Genomic DNA, 21,266 nt, shown 5'->3' on the forward strand with positions numbered 1-21,266 from the left:
CCCTCCCCCCTGCCGTTAACGGCCGTTAACGGCCGCCAACGGCCGCCCCTCGGCGGGAGGAGCCGGCGGCCGCCCCTCCCCGCGCGCTGCCGTCACGACGCTGCCCCCGCCCGCTCCGTGCCCGGTCCCGGTGCCGGTCCCGGTGCCGGTGCCGGTCCCGCAGGGCTCCCCCGGGCTCCCCGCGGTGCTCGCAGCCATGGCCCGGCCCTGCGCTGCCGGTACCGGTGCCGGTGGCGGTGGAGGCGGCGGCGGCGGCTTCCCCCGGCAGCCCGGCGGCCCGCAGGGGGGCTCCTCGTCGGGCCGCGGGCGCGGCCGGGCGCTGAAGGATATCCGCGTGGACGAGGAGGTGGAGATCGCCGTCAGCGCGGCCCTCGAGCGGTTCCGATACGGGGACGAGAAAGGTGCGCGGAGAGGGACGGGGGGGGGGCTGGGCACGGCCGGAGCAACGCCGCCTCGCTCCTTCTTCTTGTTTATTTTTATTTTTTTGGTCTTAGAGATGGAGTTCCCTTCTTCCTTGACGAACACCGAGCGGGCCTTCGTGCACCGGCTGTGCCAGTCGCTCGGGCTGGTATCGAAGAGCAGAGGGTAAGCAGCCCGCGGGGTGCGGGGACGAGCGGCCGGGTTCACAAAACCCCTGGCACGCTCGGTGGCTTGTCCATTAATTAACTGCTGCAGCGAGTGCTCCAGGCCCTGGAAAGAGTTCCCTGCCCTGCTGTCTGCCCAGGAGGTTTGCACACAATCTGATAGCTACAGGTAAAACGCCAGAAGAGCGCTTCTAAGAAGTGCAAGAGAACAGGATTCATACATGGGTATTCACAATTCCCCGCCCCCCCCCCCCCCTCCCCCTCCTTCTCTGATCTTTCAAAGAAGGAATCCGTGTTTATTGACCTGATAAGCTCGCATAAAAACTGAGAACCTGATTCCTGGGCGAGCTAAAGTGAAAAAAACAACGAGAAAAGGGAAAGTTGAAGGACAAACCCAGAAATTTAGGATCCCGCATGTAACCTGTGTGTGTGTGTAGAGTGTTGTAAAACTGCAGCAGTATTTGCTGTTACTCATTTCTGGTGGTACTTTGTGATTCTTGCTAAAGGAGCGTAACCTGCTAATTCTCTGAACTGTGCTTACCTGCCTTATTTCAGTGGGTGCTGTTCAGGTCAACTTGTTATGAGTGAGTAGCTTGATTTCAGGAGAGTTTATTGAATTGCTTGAATGGTTTTCAGGTGAAGTTACGCTGCTCTACACTGGTTCTGGTCTTGGGGTAGCACAGCTGATTTTTGCTGCAGATACCTGGGCCAATAAATTGGGTTGAACTTGTGTATCTTTGCATCATATTTTGGGAATGTGAAGTGTTAGAAAGCTTTAGCACAAGTGCCGAAACAGTCAGCAGGAAGACACTGGAGTTATACTGTACATATTCCAAACAGTAAACCCTGCTTGAATCCCCACTGATTCCTCATAGAGCTACCTAAGTGTTTCTGAGTGACTCCCAAGTATGGTATACTGTTTGCAGTGTTTTTTGGAGCGTTCAGGGTGACTTGAAACTTGGAAAATAGTTGAAATTTAATCAGATGGGGAAAGAAAAAAAAAAAAAAAGAGTATTCTCTTAGAAAGGCTAAACCTTTTTTTTTTTTTTTTTTGACTATGATAATACATTGCACATTATGGAAACATAATCTCCTTTTAAAATAAATTCAAGTATTCTTAGACTTGGTGTCCCCAGATTAGCTCCATAATGACACTTGCAATAATTTTTAGTTACCTGTCTTTAACAGCTTGATTGTTATCAACTTCCATCACTGTATTTCTAAATAGAGTATAATTTTAATATTCATTACTGTGCCTGTGGCAATGAGTGCATAAATAAGGAAAACTGTTTCTTGGGAACCACAGGTCAATGCTGTGCGTCCTTATTTTTTTTTTTTCTTTACATTAAGGAAGCACATGTTGAATACTTAAAGAAACTGTATTATAAACTCTTCATAGCAACTACGTTTTCCTGTGGACGGTTGTGGTGGGTTGACCGTAGATAGCAGCCAGGTTCCCACTTCACCTGTCTCTCACTTTCCCACCTCATCAGGAGGGGGAGAAAATACAATGAAAAAATCTGTGGGTTGAGATAGGGACGGGGAGATCACTCACTGATTATTGTCACAGGTAAAATCAGCTCAACTTGGGGAAGATGATTTTATTGTCAATTAATAACAGAGTAAGGCAGTGAGAACTAAAACTAAAAATCCTTTCCCTGCCATGTGCCTCCTTCTGCCTCCTCTCTCTGAGTGCAGGAGGATGAGGAGTGGGGGCTGTGGTCAGTCCATGATTCTTCATCTCTGCTGCTCCTTCTTCCTGACGCTCTTCTTTCCCAGTGTGGGGTCCCTCCCATGCTGTACAAATACTTGATGAGCTGCTACAACACAGGCCATGAGAAGGGCTGCAGTTTTTTCATACCAGAGGGTGCAGTCCTTTAGGAACAGACTTTTCCAGCATGGGTGCATCACGTGCTGCAGTTCTTGCTGGAAACCTGCTCCTGCAGGGGCTCTCCATGGGCCGCAGCCTCCTCCAGGCCACATCCACCTGCTCCACCGGGGGCTCCTCCACCCATGGGGGGGCTGCAGCGTGGAGATCTGCTCCATGTGGGACCCATGGGCTGCAGGGGGACAGCCTGCTCCACCAGGGGCCTCTCCCTGCACAGCCCGCAGGGGAACTGCTGCTGCCTGCCTGCAGCACCTCCTGCCCTCCTGCTGCACTCACCTGGGGGCTGCAGGGCTGGTTCTCTCACATTGTCTCACCCCACTCTCCCAGCTGCTGTTTTTCTTCTTGCTTTTCTGTTACTTCTATTTGTTAATTTTTAACTTCTAAATCTCTTTCCTATCTAGAAATGATTTTTGTGTAATACCTCTCAGTATTGATTGATACGGTGATTGGCAGAATTCACTATCTTTTAGGAAGCAAATGTAACGATCAACTTTAAATAAATAAATAAATAAAAAATGTAGCAGACCAGCATTACATTATGGAGACCTAATTGTGGTGTGCTGGGCATAGGCATGCAAAGCCTGCAATGTCTCTGCATTATTACCTTAAGGTAACAGTGGGAGGCTTTGGTGTTGGATACTGAGGATGCTTCTCTCACTTTGATTATGTGTTACTTGGCAAAGGAAATTTCTAGTTATAACCTTTTATTCGAAACTAATCTGACAGCAGTCTTGGAAGAATTACAGTGAAATATCATGGCATAGAGGTAGATAAGTTACTTATTCGTATTTTTTTTCCTCTCCCAGAAAAGGATCAAATCGATACCTGACTGTAAGGAAGAAAGATGGATCAGAAGTAATTCATGCAGTAATGACTTGTTGTTTGGTTCCAACGACAAAACATGCCATTCAGAGGTTGATTCAGAGATTTCCTGTCACAAGCAAAGAACGAACAGAACTTCTGCCAAAGACTGAGCGAGGAAATGCATTTGCTGTGGAAGCTGGTAAGTACAGTGTATCTGATGTGGACTTGTGCATCAGTATGGCTTAGGGGAGAAAAATACCACACGAACACAACACCACAACACAACCCAGCCACATAAAACCACACTGATTTCAGTCTCCTCTTGCATTCCAATGGAGAGACCTCTCCCTAGATAAAGCTATTAATTGACTTGGTCTTCAGTTCTTAATACGGCGTGGCTTCAGACTGGTTTCATGAAGTATTACTTAGGCAATCGTGCCACGCACATTCTGATGTCTCCCTTGTGCAGAATTAATTTTGAATCTTTTAGCCACTTCAAAACAAATTCTTACAAGTTCTGTGAAGTTGAACTGAAGAGAGAAATGCTACCAAGTCCACTGCATAAGAATAGCCTGTGAGAAAGTGAGGTTGTTTTTCTTGTAGGTATTCATGTTCTTGATAACACAAGTTTAATTTTGTCTCGTCTTCTAGCTGTAAACTTGTTTCCAAAGAGCTTAATGTCCAGACTTTTTGATTCCCAGAACATCAAAGAGTCCGCTGGAAGGCATGCTTCTGATATGTTTTATTATTATTATTATTATTTAAAAACAATCCTTTGAATAAGGTTATTGCTTTAACAGTTGTATGCAAGAGTTTCATTATATTTCTGTGCTCAAAGATGTGCAAAGGTGTGCTGCACTTCTACCAATATGGGTAGAATAGGAAAATAGCCTATTTCATTGGGTATTTCAGATTTATGATGGTTCATGCTCCAAGTGGTTTCTTTTCTAGTTTTCTTTAAATGATGTTTTAGTTCTACAGTTTTTGACTGTAATCTGTTAGCCTATGTCTCTCTTGGTAAGACGATGCTTCTTGTAATGTAATCTGTTAAACATCTTTAGTACATGCCATTGGATTTACAGAAGGCTTTTTATTCTTCTGGAAAAAAAAAAGGGGATTTTAGAACAGCATTTACAATGCTGAATTTGAAGTAATTACTTCTGAATGTATGCAGTTTCTTTGAATACTTATGCATTTCTTTCTAATCCATGGTAATGTCATATTTGGGTTTAGGGTTCTAGATACAGTGTAGTTGACTTCTGTTACTTAAGATCAATCTTGCAGACTAGAACATAAAGTTATATAGAATTTACTGATAGGAAGTAATAGAAGAACAGGCAGAATGAAAGAGTGGATATGAATCACTGCCGAGTTACTTCTCAGAAGTAATTTTTCAAGGCCAGGCTGGATGTGGCTCTGGGCAGGCTGCTGTAGTGGTTTGCAACTCTGCCCAGAGCATGAGGGTTGAAGCTAGATGATCTTTAAGGTCCTTTTCAACCCAGGCCAATTCTATGAAGTAATATTTTTCAGTTTGGAATAACTTATTTCTCTTTATTTAACTATGCAGTGAATATTTCTAGGCAAACTGTGGAGGTGTGAATGCGTAAACATGAAAAAAACACCAGGCTGTTTTTCTCAAGTTTAGTTTCTATTTCTTTTTGTTTTTTCATGACATTTTTTGACTTTGAGTAAAGTACTGGAAAAGTCTGCTTTTGTTTAAAACATTTGTGGGATTAGCAACTCCTTTAAACGATATTTATTTCAAGCACCATAACAGAATATCGAACTATAAACATTTCTTATAAATACATGATGGGTGCATTGCTTTATCTGTAGGGATGCATACCAGGTCAGGAATGCTTCACCATCGTACAAAAATGAACAATATCTTAATGACCTTCTTTGGTATCTGTTTCTTCGCATACATACCTAAACTGTTAAATTCTCTCCACAGAAAACAGAGAAATCAACAAGGCAAGTGGACGGCTGAACAGTGGTATCCCTCAGGTTCCTGTGAAAAGAGGGGAATCGGAGTTTGATTATTTCAGGCAGTCACTACCAGTTTTTGAAAAACAGGAGGAAATTGTCAAAATAATCAAGGAAAATAAAGTTGTTCTAATTGTGGGAGAGACTGGATCAGGAAAAACTACTCAAGTATGTATATTTATTTCTCTTAAAAAAAACCTATTTTTACAAAACTAACACAATTTTTGTAACATGTAAGTAGTAAGGGTTTCTTTGACTTCTCAGGCTTTTATTTTCCTATATAGTAAAGTCTTTGTCTAAATTCACTTTTGTGCTTTTGAAATACTAATTTTGCAGGTACTTATTAAAAGTGTAAATTGGTCTACGTAATTTTCTGATAGTTACTAGTTTTCATTAAAATAGCTCCATTCTTACCAATTATTTATGTTATTATTTTGTTTAGTTCTTTTTCTTCTACAGCTAGTTCTGTTTTTAGTATCAAGAGTAGAATATTGTTATGATGAAAAGAAAAGTCGTTTACAGGTATTTTTATAGGTTCAGCTTTTTTTTTTTTTGTGAAGCAGATTACATTTCTAAGCTAATAATTTTTTCCTGTCTTCCTGATGTTCCAAGTACATTTCAAGTAGTAATTCTGTTGTGAATGCTCTTGCAACGCCGCTAGTACTGAGATGTGGTTAAGTTCGTTCAGTGTGGTTAAAAACACCCTGTAACTTCATCAAACTAACAAGTAACTTGAAAACACTTCTTATAGATTCCTCAGTTCCTTCTTGATGACTGTTACAAAAATGGAATTCCCTGTCGTATATTTTGCACTCAGCCAAGACGTTTGGCAGCTATTGCGGTGGCTGAACGAGTGGCGGCAGAGAGAAGAGAAAAGATTGGCCAGACAGTTGGTTATCAGATCCGATTAGAAAGCAGGTACTAACAGTATTTCTTTGAGGCAATTGATCTTGTGATGGTATCTTGAATCTCGTGTACATTGAAACTATAGTATATTGGGGATAAAACCTAGTAAACAGCCAAGTGTATAAAATGTAGGTAGGATGTGCAATTCCAGGCAATGGAGTATTTACAGAAGACAGTTTTCCTCCTGTAGTCTGTAGTTACATGTAGTAGATTTTCTCACACGTTTTGCAGGTGCATTCACTTCGTTTCTGGGGGGAGAAGGAAACTTCTATTATTTTAAGAGCAAGTCTACATTTTCCTCTCCTTTTTACTCCCCACATTTTGTCTTGTAATGCGTGTAGGTCCAAAAGTTCTGCAAGCTTTAATGGTAGGTAGGAGGGCCAGTGTGCTTTAAGGAGGGCTTTATAGTGACAGTTTATAGGGGATTTAAAAAGGAAAATAAAATAACAAAATATTAATGATGAAGCTGATCATTATTTACTGGTCTAGTCTGGAATAAATTTAATGTTTCAACTCTTCTTTTTTAAGGTGTTAAGTGATACAGGAGTAGAGATTTCTAGGTTGTGTGAGAAATATTTTCCCAAAGCAGACCAGGAATGGATGAAATTCTGGAGGTTGTGCAGGATGTCTAGACTCCCCAACTTGTGTAGATGGATGAGATTCTCGTAGCTGGGAAATGAATGAGAAGATGGCAAAGGGTATGACTGGCTATGTTGTTCATAGAAATGAAGATAGCTAATAAAAATAAGTACAGTTGAACAACAGAGCCAAGTTAAAGAAGAATTTGAGTATGTGTACAAAAGCTTAAAAGCTTATTAAGAGATATAAAGATCTAGAAAAGATGAATTGCAAATGAGGTCACAGAATCATAGAATGGCTTGGGTTGGAAGGGACTTGAAAGATCACCTAGTTCCAACCTCTCTGCCACAGGCTGGCAGGCACGCTACCTACTAGATCAGGTTGCTCAGGGCCTCATCTAACCTCGTCTTGAACACCTCCAGGAATGGGGCATCCACAGCTTCTCTGGGCAGCCTGTGCCAGTGCCTCACCACCCTCTGAGGGAAGAAAGTTAATAATTATTGTATGGAAATACTACAATGGTTGAGTAAGAAGAACAAAGTTGGATCTAAAGAGCAGTTGGAAGCAGTTCCTTAAAAAGAATAAATAGGATTCTCAAAAGAAAGGACAAAAGAGAGAGAAGGCATTATTTCCAACGTTGGGTAAAAAAAAAAAAAAGGGGGTTGTTTATGGTAACACGTGTTTTATTGTTTTCATTTTACTGTTAGATAGCAATGATGATTTCTAGAAAAGGCTGCTGGAGAGGAATACATTTTGGAATATCGAATCCTTGAAATTAGTATGATGTAGGAGGATTTTTGAAAAGCAGGATGAAACTTAGAAAGTATATGATAAGTAGTGAGTTTATATGCTGTCGAAAAAAGAACTCTAGGGTATGATAGCAAGGACTTTTTTAGAACTTAAGCTGGCAGTACTGGAGAAAGCAGTGGCAACTGCTGTCTTACTTGCAAAACTAACTCTGTCATAGGTACTAGAATAGTAGCTTTTCCAGATCTTGAAACTCTTTAAGAGAAAAAATGATTCATTTGAAAGGATTTCACCTGATTCAGTCAAGTATAGTCAAATGCAAGTAGTTCAGTACAAGCATGTTGAAAAATTGGAACTTGTTTTTGTAAAGCAATCCACACAATTTTCTGCTAGACTACAATTGTCTACTAACCAGACAACAGAGATTCTAAAGGTTTTTTCATTTGTTCATATATTTATTTAAATGTGATCCTCACTTTGCTAATGAATCCACTGTCTGAAGTTTTGGAATATAAACACCAACATTCTGTAGGCGTTCTCTGGGAATAGGCATAATTTTAAACTATGAATTTTTTGTGAGAAGACTGTACTTTTGGTGAGTAGCTGTTCAATACTTTAATTTTCAGTAATGAAAAGATAGCATGCATTTAAATGATGTAAAAGACTGAAGTATCTTTATGAACTGTTCAATAGGGTTTCTCCAAAGACACTGTTAACATTTTGCACTAATGGCATACTACTTCGCACACTAATGACAGGAGACAGTGCTCTATCAACAGTGACACATGTTATTGTGGTAAGAGTCCCGTTTTTCATGTGAGATGAAACAACACGTATTGATAATAGAAGACGAGATCCTAGTTTTCTTAATTCTAACATGACTTTTTTTCTAGTTTACTGAGCCTATTTTAACGTGTGTGTGTGTATATATATTTTTTTTCTTTTGTAAGAGTATCTTATTGTAAGTTCATGCCAATGATTAATTAAGGTGTGATGAAGCAGTTGTGGCATACAGAGCTCTATTTTTTTCCTAACTTCCTCTGTCAGAAAGCATAAAAGCTTTAGGCTTATGTGGATATGATTCAATATGATACTGTTAGAATTTCTTGTATTATATACTACTTTTTGCAGTAGTTGTTTCTGTAGTCTGTTAGTACAAATGTTTTCAAAATAAGGAGTAGTATAACTTTCAGCAAATTACCAAAGTGTTTTTTCGGTTATGGTTTTTTCCATTACGGAGATTTAGAACTCAGTGAACCAGCAAGTGAATCATCTTGCAAGATTTTTTTCTATTTCTGAAAACAGGAAAAAATAAAAATAATTCTATTTACTTGCCTGTTTAATGGAAGTATGAGAATGTTTTATATAATTTTGACTTCAGCTTCAAAATGTTGTGTTTGGGTTCCTGCTTGATAAATTAATAATGTGGAAGAAAATAGGAAGAAAAACTGACAATTATTAGATTAATCAGCTGTATACCTTAATTCGTGTTAAGTTTTCTACATGACTTAATCAATTTTTCTGGTTGTGTGGTATATATTTCTTCAAATGCTCATAAATTCTGAAGTGAGAGTGTATTAAAATAAGATGTAGGAACAGTGGTTCTTGTCAGGATCTTGGAGATGAGATTCATTAAAATATAAGAGTTTCAGAAGTTCACTTCAGCTTCTGAAATCAAGCTGTCTGTGGCTTATACATTATATAGCACAATCTGTTCTGATACTGTTGTGAAACTTTGGAAAAGTTTTCGACTTCTGGATACTTTGTAAAAAAAAATCCTTAGATAAACTATTTAGAATACTATATTTTAATGTATCATTAATGTATAAATGAATTATATTTTCATTCATGAAGTTCATATTTGTGAAAGGTTATAATCTTAGATCTGTGGTGTTTATCTGTTGGTTTCTTTTTCTTTTGTTTTAGGATGAAGTACATGAGAGGGATAGATTCAGTGACTTCTTGTTAATAAAACTGAGAGATGTATTGCAGAAACAGAGTAATTTAAAACTAATCATTTCTAGTGCTGCTCTAGATGCGAATCTCTTTATTAGGTATTTTGGAAGTTGCCCCGTAATACACAGTAAGTATTTTTGTAAACTGAAACTTGAGTATACCTGCCTAGAATTTATAGTTCTTAATAAACCATAGCAGAGCATTCTGAGCAAGGGAACATGAACACTGAGTGAAAGTTAGAACAATGTTTGTCCTTTTATTTTGTTTTGCCATTTTTAAAAACTTTTTGCAGCCATTTCAGAATGAAGTATTTTATCACAGGGGGTATGGTAAGTGCAGGAGTGCCCTGTTGTGATGTTCAGTTGAAGCAAAGGAGAAGTTCTTAATGTACTGACTTCCAGGGTGCAACTTCCTGGAGGCAGGAATCTAGAAATTAAACGTGATTTCACTATAATCAAAATGTTTTTCGGAAGAAACCTCAATTATGTTGTGTGGTTTTCCAGTTTACTCTTCTTGCAGCATCCTGTTAATTTATATCAATATATTTATGCAGAAAATAGATACCTCTCTTTCATTTACCTCAGTGGTTATACTTTGACTACATACTACTAGTCTACACAGGCTAATCACAATTTAAGATACTTAGCTTTTTGCATTTTTGAGAATTTAAAAGAAGAGGGCAGTTGTTTAGATAATGTATCTGTTAAGGTCTTAAAAAAAAAAAAAAAAAAAAAAAAAGATCCTCCTTCAGTGATGTAGACTATAAAACCCTGACCACGGCTACCAGCACTTTGCATACAACAGGAACCCACAGCCACACAGTTTGTGATCAGTGTTAGAGGCCTTCTCCCTGACAGCTTTTAAAGATATGTTCAAGCTTTTTCTTTCTGAAGAAGAGAGAAGTTTTGGGTAACTGAAACTTGACTATGACAGATGTCTGCTAAGGGACCAGAAATTAAAATCTAGAGAATTTTTTCCTTTGAAAAAGTATCCTTTCATGTCTGTTAGAACGGTCTAGAACATAGTGATATTGAAAAAGAAATCAGGGTAGATTATTAGGAGATGAAGACCGTTTGGAATATCTCACTTGTTACAACTTACTCAGCAAAAAAAAGGCTGAAGTGATTAAAGAAATTGAGGGAAGAAGTACATCTCATATTTCTTGGGGGGGAAAAAAATTTCAATACAAAATGACAATCTTTTTGTGGGATCTTGCGCTAAAGTTACATTACTGCTATGTCTGTAATTCAGGTGGAAGTCTTACACAGTGAATTCTTCAACACTAGATGGAAAAAGGTTATTTTCTTTTTCTCGATTTGATAAAATTGCAATGAATAAGCTGTCAAATGCATATGTCTCAATGCTTTGATAGCATCAAAGAGGTTAATGAAAAACAGTGTACCCAGCTGACATTCCCATTTTAAATCTTGTTTTGTGGCTCAGTAATCTTAAGAAAGCAAACTCTTGGTGAAGATAGTCTTACAGAATTTGTCAAGAAAAGTAATAATTCCTTAAACCAGGACCTTATAATTTTTAATTGACTTTTAATGTTTACAAAAACACTTGTTTGATTAAGATTGTCAATGAAACTAGAAAGTACTTAATACTTTATGAATTATCTGTATTTTCAGTACAAGGAAGGCCTTTTGAAGTTAAAGAGATGTTTTTAGAGGACATTTTACGAAGCACTGGATATACAAACAAAGAGATGTCAAAGTACAAAAAGGAGAAACAGCGAGGTTGGTATACATCTTAATTGTGAGAGTGGGCAACGAGGCTAATTGAGTGTTTCAACTATTAAATAGGATGATCTGATGTGTTAAAGTTCCAAAGCTGGGATGTTAAGTAAGGCAGGATTAGATAACACTTACTATCTTTAACCTCCTAATGTTTGTTACTGATTAAAAAAACCCTCTAATTTCCTTTCAATAGTTGTATACTTCTGGCTTTCAGTTTTTAGATGTTTTATTTTTCCTAAATATTATGATATAGAATTGCATGTTGAATACAGAAGCAAAAGACAGTATGTTGATTTTTTGGGGTACAAATTTAAAAAGTCCTGCACTTTTTAATGACTGCCATTATATCTTCCAGAGAAATGGTTCATATTTTCACTGCTTTCTTCATGCATGGGTATATTTAATAAATATTAACCCAGAGACATTATCTTGAACTTAACGAATTTTAAGACAATTATATTAAGTAGATATATTTTTTGAGAAAAGTTTTCCTAACAACTTAAAGTAATGATTCCAGTGTCTTTAGAAAAAAAAAACAAAACAAAAAATGAATCTGCAACAAACAATCTGAACTTTGTGTTGCTCAGCTTCAATCCCAATGGATAGCAAAGTTCACTTAGAAGAGTATCCTTTACTATTTTTTCTTTTTGCATGCAAAAAGTAGTTGTTACATGTAGGAGATATTTCACTTTTCTCTGTTTTTTCTGTTCTGAAGAAAAATTGGACATAATTGTGTAGATAGAGAACTCCGTTGAAACTCTGTTGAATGCAGTTGAGTTGGAATGCTGATGGCTTACCCGTAACACCCAAATGATTTTTTTTTTTTTACCTTATTCTTAGAGCAGACATTTAAAATAGTACACTTTGGGTGCCCTTAATCACAGAACTTATATTGAACTGGTACCAGCATTCTCGACTGAATAAAAGAGAATGCAGTAGGTAAAACTTTATGATTTGATGTAACTATATTTTATAACCAAAACCCATGGATGATTAAAATGATTGTAAAACCTCTTTTGGAAATATCTTATACCTTCTAGAAGTAAAACAGCAAAGCACTCTTACTGAGTGGTATTCTGCTCACGAAGATAGTAGCAAGCCAGAATCTCAGAGACAAAGATCTGTTCCAAATCTATCTGAAGAGTATAATCTGATGGATGATGGGGGTGACACAGTATTTAATCAACTGGTAAGTTTTTCCATTTGCTGGAAGAGATGTTTTAAATTTGTAGTATAGTTATCCATTTAAAAACTGGTTTATAAAGGTAGTGGGAGAATCAAGTACCATTCATTGTAGGAGAAGATTGTGTCTGAAACCACCTAAGGAACCTGAGTGTGCTCAAGTCCATGGGATCTGATATGTGGCATACAAGGGTCATGAGGAAACTGGGAGATGAAATCGCTAAGACATTACTCTTTGAAAAGTCATGGCAGTCTGGTAGAGTTCCCGGTAACTTGAAAAGGGGAAACATAACTCTCACTTTTTAAAACAGAAAGAAGGAAGGCCTGGGAAGCTGCAGGCCTGTCAGTTTCACTGCTGTAACTGGCAAGATCATGGAGCAGATCCTACTGGAAACTATGTTATGGGACATGGAAAACAGATGTGATTGGTTACAGCCAGAATGGCTTCCCTAAGGGCAGACGTTGCCTGGTAAATCTGGTGTCCTACAATGAGGTTGAAACATTTAGTGAATAAGGGGAGGAGTATGTGATGTCATCTGCCTGGGTTTGTGCAAAGCGTTGGAGACTGTCCCACATGACATCCTTGTCTCTGAAATGGAGAGACATGGATCTGATGTATGGACCTGTCAGTGAATTAAGAACAAGTATTATTTTAATATCTTTGTTGGTGACATGGACAGTGGGATTGAATGCAAGTTTGCTGATGACACTATGTTGTGTGGTGCAGTTAACATTGGAGGGAAGGGATGCTGTTCAGTGGGATCTGGACAGGCTTGCGAGGGCCTGTGTGAACCTCACGAAGTTCAACAAGACCAAGTGCAAGGTCCTGCATCTGAGTTGGGGCAATTCCCAAGGCTGGGCAGAGAATGGGTTGAGAACAGCCCTGAGGAGAAGAACCTGGGGGTGCTGGTGGATGAGAAGCTCAACATGAGCTGGCAATGTGCACTTGCAGCCCAAGAAGCCACCATACCCCTGGGGTGCATCAAAAGCAGCATGGCCAGCAGGGCAAGGGAGGTGATTCTGCCTCTCTGCTCTGCTCTTGTGAAACCCCACCTGGAGCACTGTGCTCAGCTCTGGGGCACCCAGAGGGAAATGGATGTATTAGAGAGGTCCAGAGAGGGCCATGAGGATGATCCAAGGACTAGAGCACCTCTCATGAAAACAGGGTGGTGTAGTTGGGGTTCTTTATCTTAGTGAAGGCTCAAGGGGTTCCTTCTAGTGGCCTTCCAGTACGTAAAGGGGGCCTACAGGAAAGCTGGGAAGGGGCTCTCTGTCAGGAAGTGTAGTGGCGGGACAAGTGGTCACAGCTTTAAACTAAAAGAGAGTAGACATAGATTGGATGTTAGCAGGAAGGAAATGCCTCAGTCTGAGGGTGGTGAGGCCCTGGCACAGGTTGCCCAGAGAAGCTGTGGCTGCCCCATCCCTGGAGGTATTTAAGGCCAGGCTGGATGGGGCTTTGGGGAGCCTTGTCTGCTGAGAGTTAGAGGGACTGGAACTGGATGGTCTTTAAGGTCCCTTCCAACCCAAACCATTCTGTGATATTATTCGTGAAGAGATTCTAGAAGGACATTGTTACTTGTTTTTTCTTTTTATTAGGATGAGCTATTCTAGAAGATAGCCAAAGTATGCTTTTCCATTATGATGATTTTATATATTTTTTTAGATAGAGTAAGTAGAGTGATAGTGTTTTCAGTACTTGCATATGATACTTCAAATACTTTTACTGATCGCTGAATACTATATTTCTTGTTGATTCTCAAAAAAAATAATGACAGAATACTTAGTAATTCATATGTGAGTATAAAGACAAAAGAACTTTTTAAAAGGATTCATCATTTTAATTCTGTTTTTTTTTTTTTTCTTTTCTTTTTTTCTTCAGACTGAAAAAGATGTAAATTGTCTTGAACCATGGCTAATAAAGGAAATGGATTGTTGTCTTTCTGACATCTGGTTGCATAAAGATATTGATTCCTTTGCTCAGGTGTTCCATTTCATTTTAACTGAAAACGTTAGTGGTAAGTTGCTTCTGATTATTTTGTTTCACAAGAAAAAAACAACCATGAAATGACTTGATTTTCTGTGATTTTGTTATCTCAATTCTCAAATGTTATTTTTGAATACTGATGCTTATTCAAAAAAAATGAATGTGTCTAGCAGAATTAATCAGCTGTGCACTTATTTGTTATCATGCTCATTTTGAAGTATTGATATATATGTTATTATTGTTTTAGAAACATTCTAAATTTACATGAATTGACTGATAGGATGAAGTGAATAAATAAACTCTTGTTGGGCTGGGTTTTGAAAGTCATATTCATATTTTGCTTAGAAGAAAAAATGTGTAATTTTTTGCTAATTTTTTACTTCTCAGTTGATTATAGGCACAGTGAAACCAGTGCAACTGCACTAATGATTGCAGCAGGGAGAGGCTTCCTGAGTCAAGTAGAACAACTGATCAGCATGGGAGCAAGTATCCACTGCAAATCATCCAATGGCTGGTAAAAACAAACAGATAAACTGAAAAAAAAAACCATCAACTTGTATCTCAATATAAAAATGATAAAACTTAGAAAACATAACAGAACTCTTAATTTACTAATTTATCAGAATATTGTGGTATAATAACATAAGTGGTAATGAGTTTTGACAGTCTAAACAATTTCTAATTTCTGTTCTATTACATTTTTTTCTGTAAATTCTAAATTAAATTGTCAATCAAATGGCCTTGAATACAGGATGTACTATACTCCTGATTTCAATGAACCTGATTTGACCTACTGCTAGGAAAAGTTAGGAATATTTCCTCACTTGGTTGATTGAATTAGACCCCAAATGTTTGGTGGTTCAAATTATAAGAGAGTTAACTATACTGGATTAAAAAAAAAATTCTCCTGCAGGTGCAAAGATCTTTGCAGTGTTACAGCTGCAAGTATGTTCTGTTGGGTAGGAAAATCCCTGTTAATCTCTTAAAATAAATAAATAAAAAATTAGATTTTGGTGGCTATAAATCTATCTTTGAGTAACTGGGAACTACTATGAATCACTGTAGTGTAGAAGGATAAGAATAGGGATTCCAGATGGCTGATCTTTGAAGAACTTGGGAAGGAATGCAGTTTAAAAGGAAAACAGAATGAACTGCATTGTGAGGAGGATGACTTCCACAAGGGATCAGAACCCAGTAGTTTTACGCATTATGGAGAAAAACACTTGGGGTACGACTTCTCAGGATTATTTAAAGGACCAGGTAAAAGGTTGCTATAAAAAGGCTTAGTTTAGCTGTGCACATTGTGACACTCCCTTAAAAAACACAAACCATTCTTCCCACTCCTTTCCCTTTGCAGGTACTTCTGTGTAGAGATACCATTTTTACTTAGTAAAGAATTGCAGCTATATAAAAATTGTGAAACTATTTATTATACATGTTTTTACAAGTTGCTAATCCAGCAGTAATGACACTGCTTAAGTGGTAATGCAGAAATGATAGAACAGTGCAGTGCAGCATGTCAGTTGTCTTCTCACTTAAGGTGCTACTCATATGTGTCTTGTGAAGAGAAAATAATAAAGACCATTATGCAACTCTTTAAGGATGGCTCTGGAGTGGGCTAAGCACTTTGGGCAGACGGAGGTTGTTGACCTGTTGGAATCCTACAGGTAAGCTATAACTACTTTGCAAAAACAGTTGTTTAACTTGGTATATGGATGTTTTTTTATGTTTTGCCACATTTTAATCAGAACAGTTTCGGATACTCTAGAATTTGGCCTAGAGGGATTTGTTTGAGAGTAGAAGCATTCTGAAAATATGTTGCTTATGATGCTGAACAGAAACTTTTTTTAGTGATTATGTTTGCACAACTCCTGGGATAAATATAGTTCTAGTGGTATAGGAACTTTCTTATATCATTAGCCTTTACTGTCATGTTGTAACACAACAGGAATGTCAGTATCTAGGCTTGATGTGATTATAGTAAGTTACATAAATATGGATGAGGTATTGATGCTATAGTATGCTTTCAAAATAAGCATCTTAAATGAAAATGGTGCAAACGGCATCCTTTCTTTTTCTGTGCATTGTTGATACATGATATACCCATGTTTAAAGAAACATTGTATGCAGGTAACATGTAGGCCAGTACATTAAAAACTGTTTGATGTTTAACTCACAGGAAATAGTTACAGTTCTGTAGACCTGTGTTGTTATAATTTGTCTTTGTGTAGTTTCTTAGTGTCCTTACTACTTAAATTTCATGGTAGGGAAGTTTTTGGAAGACATGTTCTTCTGAATGTTTTCCCTTTAGCACATAAAACAAACTGTGTAACCTCCAGTTGTTTTGGGTCATGTTTCAACGAAGTACAGTAACTCTAATGCTAAAAATGAGAATTGCATGCTCTGCAGGGTTAGCATGTAAGTCAGTCAACAGTGATAGTATTGTGGACATGCTGTTCTTCTGCACTTTAAACATTGGACACAGGTAGTCATCTTAGTCTGGATCTAAATTTGAATTGATGGCTGAATGCAAACTTGAAGTAAACAACCTTGACCCTGGCCTATACTTGTATGTTTTAGTGCATCAGTAGAATTTGGAAATCTGGATGAAAGTTCCCTTGTTCAGTCAAGTGGTAATGACCTTGGAGCAGAGGACAGAGAATTGTTGAAAGCTTATCATCACAGTTTTGATGATGAAAAGGTGGATCTGGACCTGATCATGCACATACTTTATAACATCTGTCACACTTCAGATAGTGGTAAGTATATATACACAGTCCTATATAACTGCTGTGGATTCAGCTTCTGATTATTTGTGCTCTTTTTTTTCAGTAATACCAAAAACCTTCTGGGTAGTTGTATGTATGTTACTGAAGTGTATTTTCATATATTTGAAGTGAATTTGTTCTTTAACTCTATAAATCAACTCTTTTTGTAGGAGCAATTCTAATATTTCTTCCTGGCTATGATGAGATAGTTAGCTTGAGGGACCGTATTCTTTTTGATGACAAGAGATTTGCTGACAATGCTCACAGGTAAAATGTTTTATTTCAATGGTTCTATTGAGGTTTTTATTATTTCTTTTAAAGATCCTTAAAAAGTACTCCTTGTCATTTATTAGATATCAAGTTTTCATGCTTCATTCAAATATGCAGACTTTGGATCAGAAGAAAGTGCTTAGAAGTCCACCTTCTGGTATTCGCAAAATAGCAAGTATCAGATGACTTCTTCACATATTATATTGATTTACGTAGTCTTTTACAGTTACTATAGTCTTTTTCTTACTTGCAGATTCTTTCTACTAATATTGCAGAAACCAGCATCACAGTTAATGATGTTGTATTTGTTATTGACTCGGGCAAGATGAAAGAGGTATGATTGACTTAAACTTTCTTTGGGAAGTAAAATTTTTAAGATTATTTAAAAATACTAATATACCATAAATTTTGGAGAAATTAATTTTTGAGAGCTAGCATATGTCAAGTAACAAAACTCATTGTGAAGTTCTGGCATCTTTTTTCTTTATGACAAGTACTGTAAACAAATGATTAAAAACACTGGAAAAGTTACTGCAGGCTACTGTATGTGAAAAAAACTCAGCACTTCTGTTTGATTTTCAAAGTCTATCAGCTTAGAACCCCATCTTCCTGAGAGTTAAACAACACTGGGAGTTCCCTCTGTCATGTTATTCTGTCTAGGCCAGTTCTAATCTAGTGCAAAGTTTTCAGACAGTTTTTTGATATGTTGAATGCCCCCTATACTAATTACTTCTGTGAGAAACATGAGAACTTACACTAATTTCATGGGAGATATACACACCAAATTTATCAAGTTCTGATGGTACTACAGTTGTTTTGTATTTTTGCACCAAATGCAGGGAAAGTGGGACATCATTTCCAAGAGTAAAACTTTATTGCTTATAATAACATATTTTTGCTTTGTGATACTGCAAAACACAACTCATAGCACTTATTGATTAACACCATTGAGTAGAAAACTTCTGATTTAGAAAACTGTGTAGTGCAAAGATACTGCAAACAAGGTAGCATAACCTCACTTCTGAGTAAGTCCTTTAGAACATGACTTTGTGCCAAAAATGTTGGTACTTAATATTATTTTTTACAGATCTTCTATTGATGATTGAAATCATTAATAATTTTTATTTTATGTACTCTGTTAAATCTCTATTTTATTTTCCTTTTCTTTTGTAGAAATCTTTTGATGCACTGAGTTGTGTTACAATGCTAAAAACTGTGTGGATTTCAAAAGCTAGTGCCATCCAGAGAAAAGGCAGGTAATAAATGTTTCATGCTGGTTTTTACTGTGCAAACATCCACCATCCTGTATGGTAAGGATAAAGTACACAATCGAAGGGGAGCCACACTGGGTAACATTACTAGGTTAGTCCAGTATAAAGTTTGACTATGGCCAGTAAGTCTCTGAAGAAAAGTAATGGTCAGCATGTAGTTCCTTGGAGTAACTTCCCCAAGTCCTAGAAAAATGTGACTTAGGAATTTCCCAGAACTTACAATAGGCTTGTTTTTTGATTTTTTTTTTTTTTTCCCCCATGAAACTGTTCACTACCAGCACCCACTGTATCCTGTTAGGTATTTCACAACTTACCTATATTATCTCTGGGCAAAGGGCTGCCTACCAGTTTTTGCTTGATGCCCCTTCATCCCTATGTTAGAAGAGACATTGAACAGTGATTTCTTACTTTTTTCCAAACTATTTCTGACTTTACAGGACTGTCATTCTTGTCGACACTGGGTGACGGCTAAGTGTAGCAACAAATACCAGTGTTTGCTGCTATAATATTGGCATTAGCTTTCAGGAATCTTAGTGTGCATGTAAGAATTTGCTTTCTTTGTCCCCTCATTTTTAAGTAGTTTGGTCTTGGTTCTACCTTTTACTCCTGGAAAAACTTTCAGCTCTTGGGGGTTGTAAGGAGGTTTAAAAGAAGAAGAAATGAAGTTTGCCACTTATATTCTTTATAGCTAAAACAGTAATACTTGGATTGATCTTAAATTAGTATAAAAACAAAACAAAACCACAACAACAACAAAACCACAAACAACAACAAAAAACAACACTCATCACTTTGTTTAGGCCTTGTTTTTGTCTCCCCAAGTCTTTCAATGTTGGCATAAAATTATATTAACAAATTTCCATACTCAAAAACAGTCTACTTTCTGAAAGACTCTCACTTTATATGTGAGAATTAGGATTAACAGAATTATCTTTTTATTAGAACTGCTTCTACAGACAATTCCTGTTCTAAGTTTGTGTTGTTTATGGATGTGTGTGATTTTTGTGATTTATTTTTTTTTAAAGATGTAATTATTAACAACTTCCCATATTTTATTTTCAAGGGCTGGGCGCTGTCGGCCTGGAGTCTGCTTCCGTCTCTTCAGCAGGCTCAGATTTCAGAATATGTTGGAATTTCAGACTCCAGAACTTTTACGAATGCCACTTCAGGTGCTTGTTCAGTTTTAATTTATAACTTTAAAACATGTATTATCAAACTATACTACCAATTACAAGAGTTGGTTTCATACAATCTAAATTTTCTTTTTTTATGTTTCTAACTTGTAGGAGCTTTGTTTACACACAAAACTGCTGGCTCCAATTAATTGTCCAATTGTTGACTTCCTTATGAAAGCTCCTGATCCTCCACCGGCTTTAATTGTGAGAAATGCTGTGCAAATGCTTAAGGTCAGCAGAAGTATAGATTTAGATGGAATTGTATTTGTTTCTATGTTTGTGGTGTAGCAGTATATCTTACTGAGTTTCATGTTTACTGTGGTTTTGCTTCTGTTTTTGTATGTGTGGATGGATGTTTTAATATCGAAGGAAAAGAATGCTTAAATTCATCTCAAACTTCACACGGAGTTTGACTTGTATTCTTAGTATTTGGAACAAGTCTAGTTAATGTCCTGTATGCACCTTCTTTCTGCTTTTATTGGAAATTAATTTTGTCTGCTTCCCCTTTCACCCTCTGTTTTTTTCTCTTCAAACAGACAATAGATGCTATGGATCCTTGGGAAGACCTCACTGAACTTGGTTATCATCTTGCTGAATTACCAGTAGAGCCACACCTTGGTAAAATGGTGCTGTGTGCTGTTGTTTTGAAGTGCCTGGATCCCATTCTTACTATTGCTTGTACTCTTGCATATCGAGACCCTTTTGTCCTACCTACACTGGCCTCTCAGAAGCGTGCAGCCTTGCTGTGCAGAAAACGTTTAACTGCAGGAACGTTTAGTGACCATATGGCACTTCTCAGGGCTTTCCAGGTATTATTTCTTCTTCAGAAAGAACACTAATCACCATAGATCATGTACTGAAGTAAATAATGTGCCTATAAAGTTGAATGTAGAGTGATAGATTGTGAGTAAGTAGTTAGATAATAAACTTCTTAATTTTTTTTTTGCCTAATGGCTGTCCTGATTGTTAAACTCACTAATAACTTCGTGAAGAAACATTTTCAGCTTTTTAATTTATACTTTTAATCTGTCTAAATTCTAATGGTTCTAACAAAATGAGACATCCTGTTACAATAACAGGAAATAAAATAACTTGGAGATACCCAATTATCTAAGTTAACTTAACTACTAAATTCTCTTTACATTAACTAGAAAAAAAAATCTGATTTGATGCATTTCAGTTTGAGAATTGTTTTGTCTTTGTTTTTCTATGTAAATGTACTTGAAAAGTAATTTTTTTTTGTTGTTTTTAGCTAACCAAATCTAAAGGCAAATGTAAAAATACTCTTTACAGGCATGGCAGAAGGCACGAAGTGATGGCTGGGAGAGAACCTTCTGTGAAAAGAACTTTCTTTCTCAGGCCACCATGGAAATCATCATAGGAATGAGAACACAATTGCTTGGTCAGCTTAGAGCTTCAGGTGAGTA

General features: G+C 37.5%; 1 protein-coding gene across 1 annotated transcript in view; it reads left to right on the forward strand.

The window, feature by feature from the left end:
• Positions 1-241: 241 nt before the first annotated feature.
• Positions 242-21,266, forward strand: part of YTHDC2 (YTH N6-methyladenosine RNA binding protein C2) — a 32,655-nt gene continuing 11,630 nt past the window's right edge. The window contains exons 1-21 of the mRNA XM_084304660.1: positions 242-401; positions 495-585; positions 3,279-3,475; positions 5,231-5,430; positions 6,014-6,180; positions 8,188-8,290; positions 9,421-9,577; positions 11,082-11,189; positions 12,230-12,378; positions 14,251-14,386; positions 14,743-14,869; positions 15,957-16,022; positions 16,936-17,114; positions 17,294-17,390; positions 17,477-17,564; positions 17,647-17,727; positions 18,567-18,649; positions 19,728-19,833; positions 19,951-20,070; positions 20,376-20,648; positions 21,133-21,259. Coding sequence (XP_084160786.1) covers positions 497-585; positions 3,279-3,475; positions 5,231-5,430; positions 6,014-6,180; positions 8,188-8,290; positions 9,421-9,577; positions 11,082-11,189; positions 12,230-12,378; positions 14,251-14,386; positions 14,743-14,869; positions 15,957-16,022; positions 16,936-17,114; positions 17,294-17,390; positions 17,477-17,564; positions 17,647-17,727; positions 18,567-18,649; positions 19,728-19,833; positions 19,951-20,070; positions 20,376-20,648; positions 21,133-21,259 — 2,653 coding nt within the window. The 5' untranslated portion in view covers positions 242-401; positions 495-496. The remainder of the gene's footprint in view (positions 402-494; positions 586-3,278; positions 3,476-5,230; positions 5,431-6,013; positions 6,181-8,187; positions 8,291-9,420; positions 9,578-11,081; positions 11,190-12,229; positions 12,379-14,250; positions 14,387-14,742; positions 14,870-15,956; positions 16,023-16,935; positions 17,115-17,293; positions 17,391-17,476; positions 17,565-17,646; positions 17,728-18,566; positions 18,650-19,727; positions 19,834-19,950; positions 20,071-20,375; positions 20,649-21,132; positions 21,260-21,266) is intronic.

The sequence above is a fragment of the Netta rufina genome (genome assembly GCF_964035555.1).
Source record: "Netta rufina genome assembly, chromosome: Z".
Taxonomy (NCBI): Eukaryota; Metazoa; Chordata; class Aves; order Anseriformes; family Anatidae; genus Netta; species Netta rufina.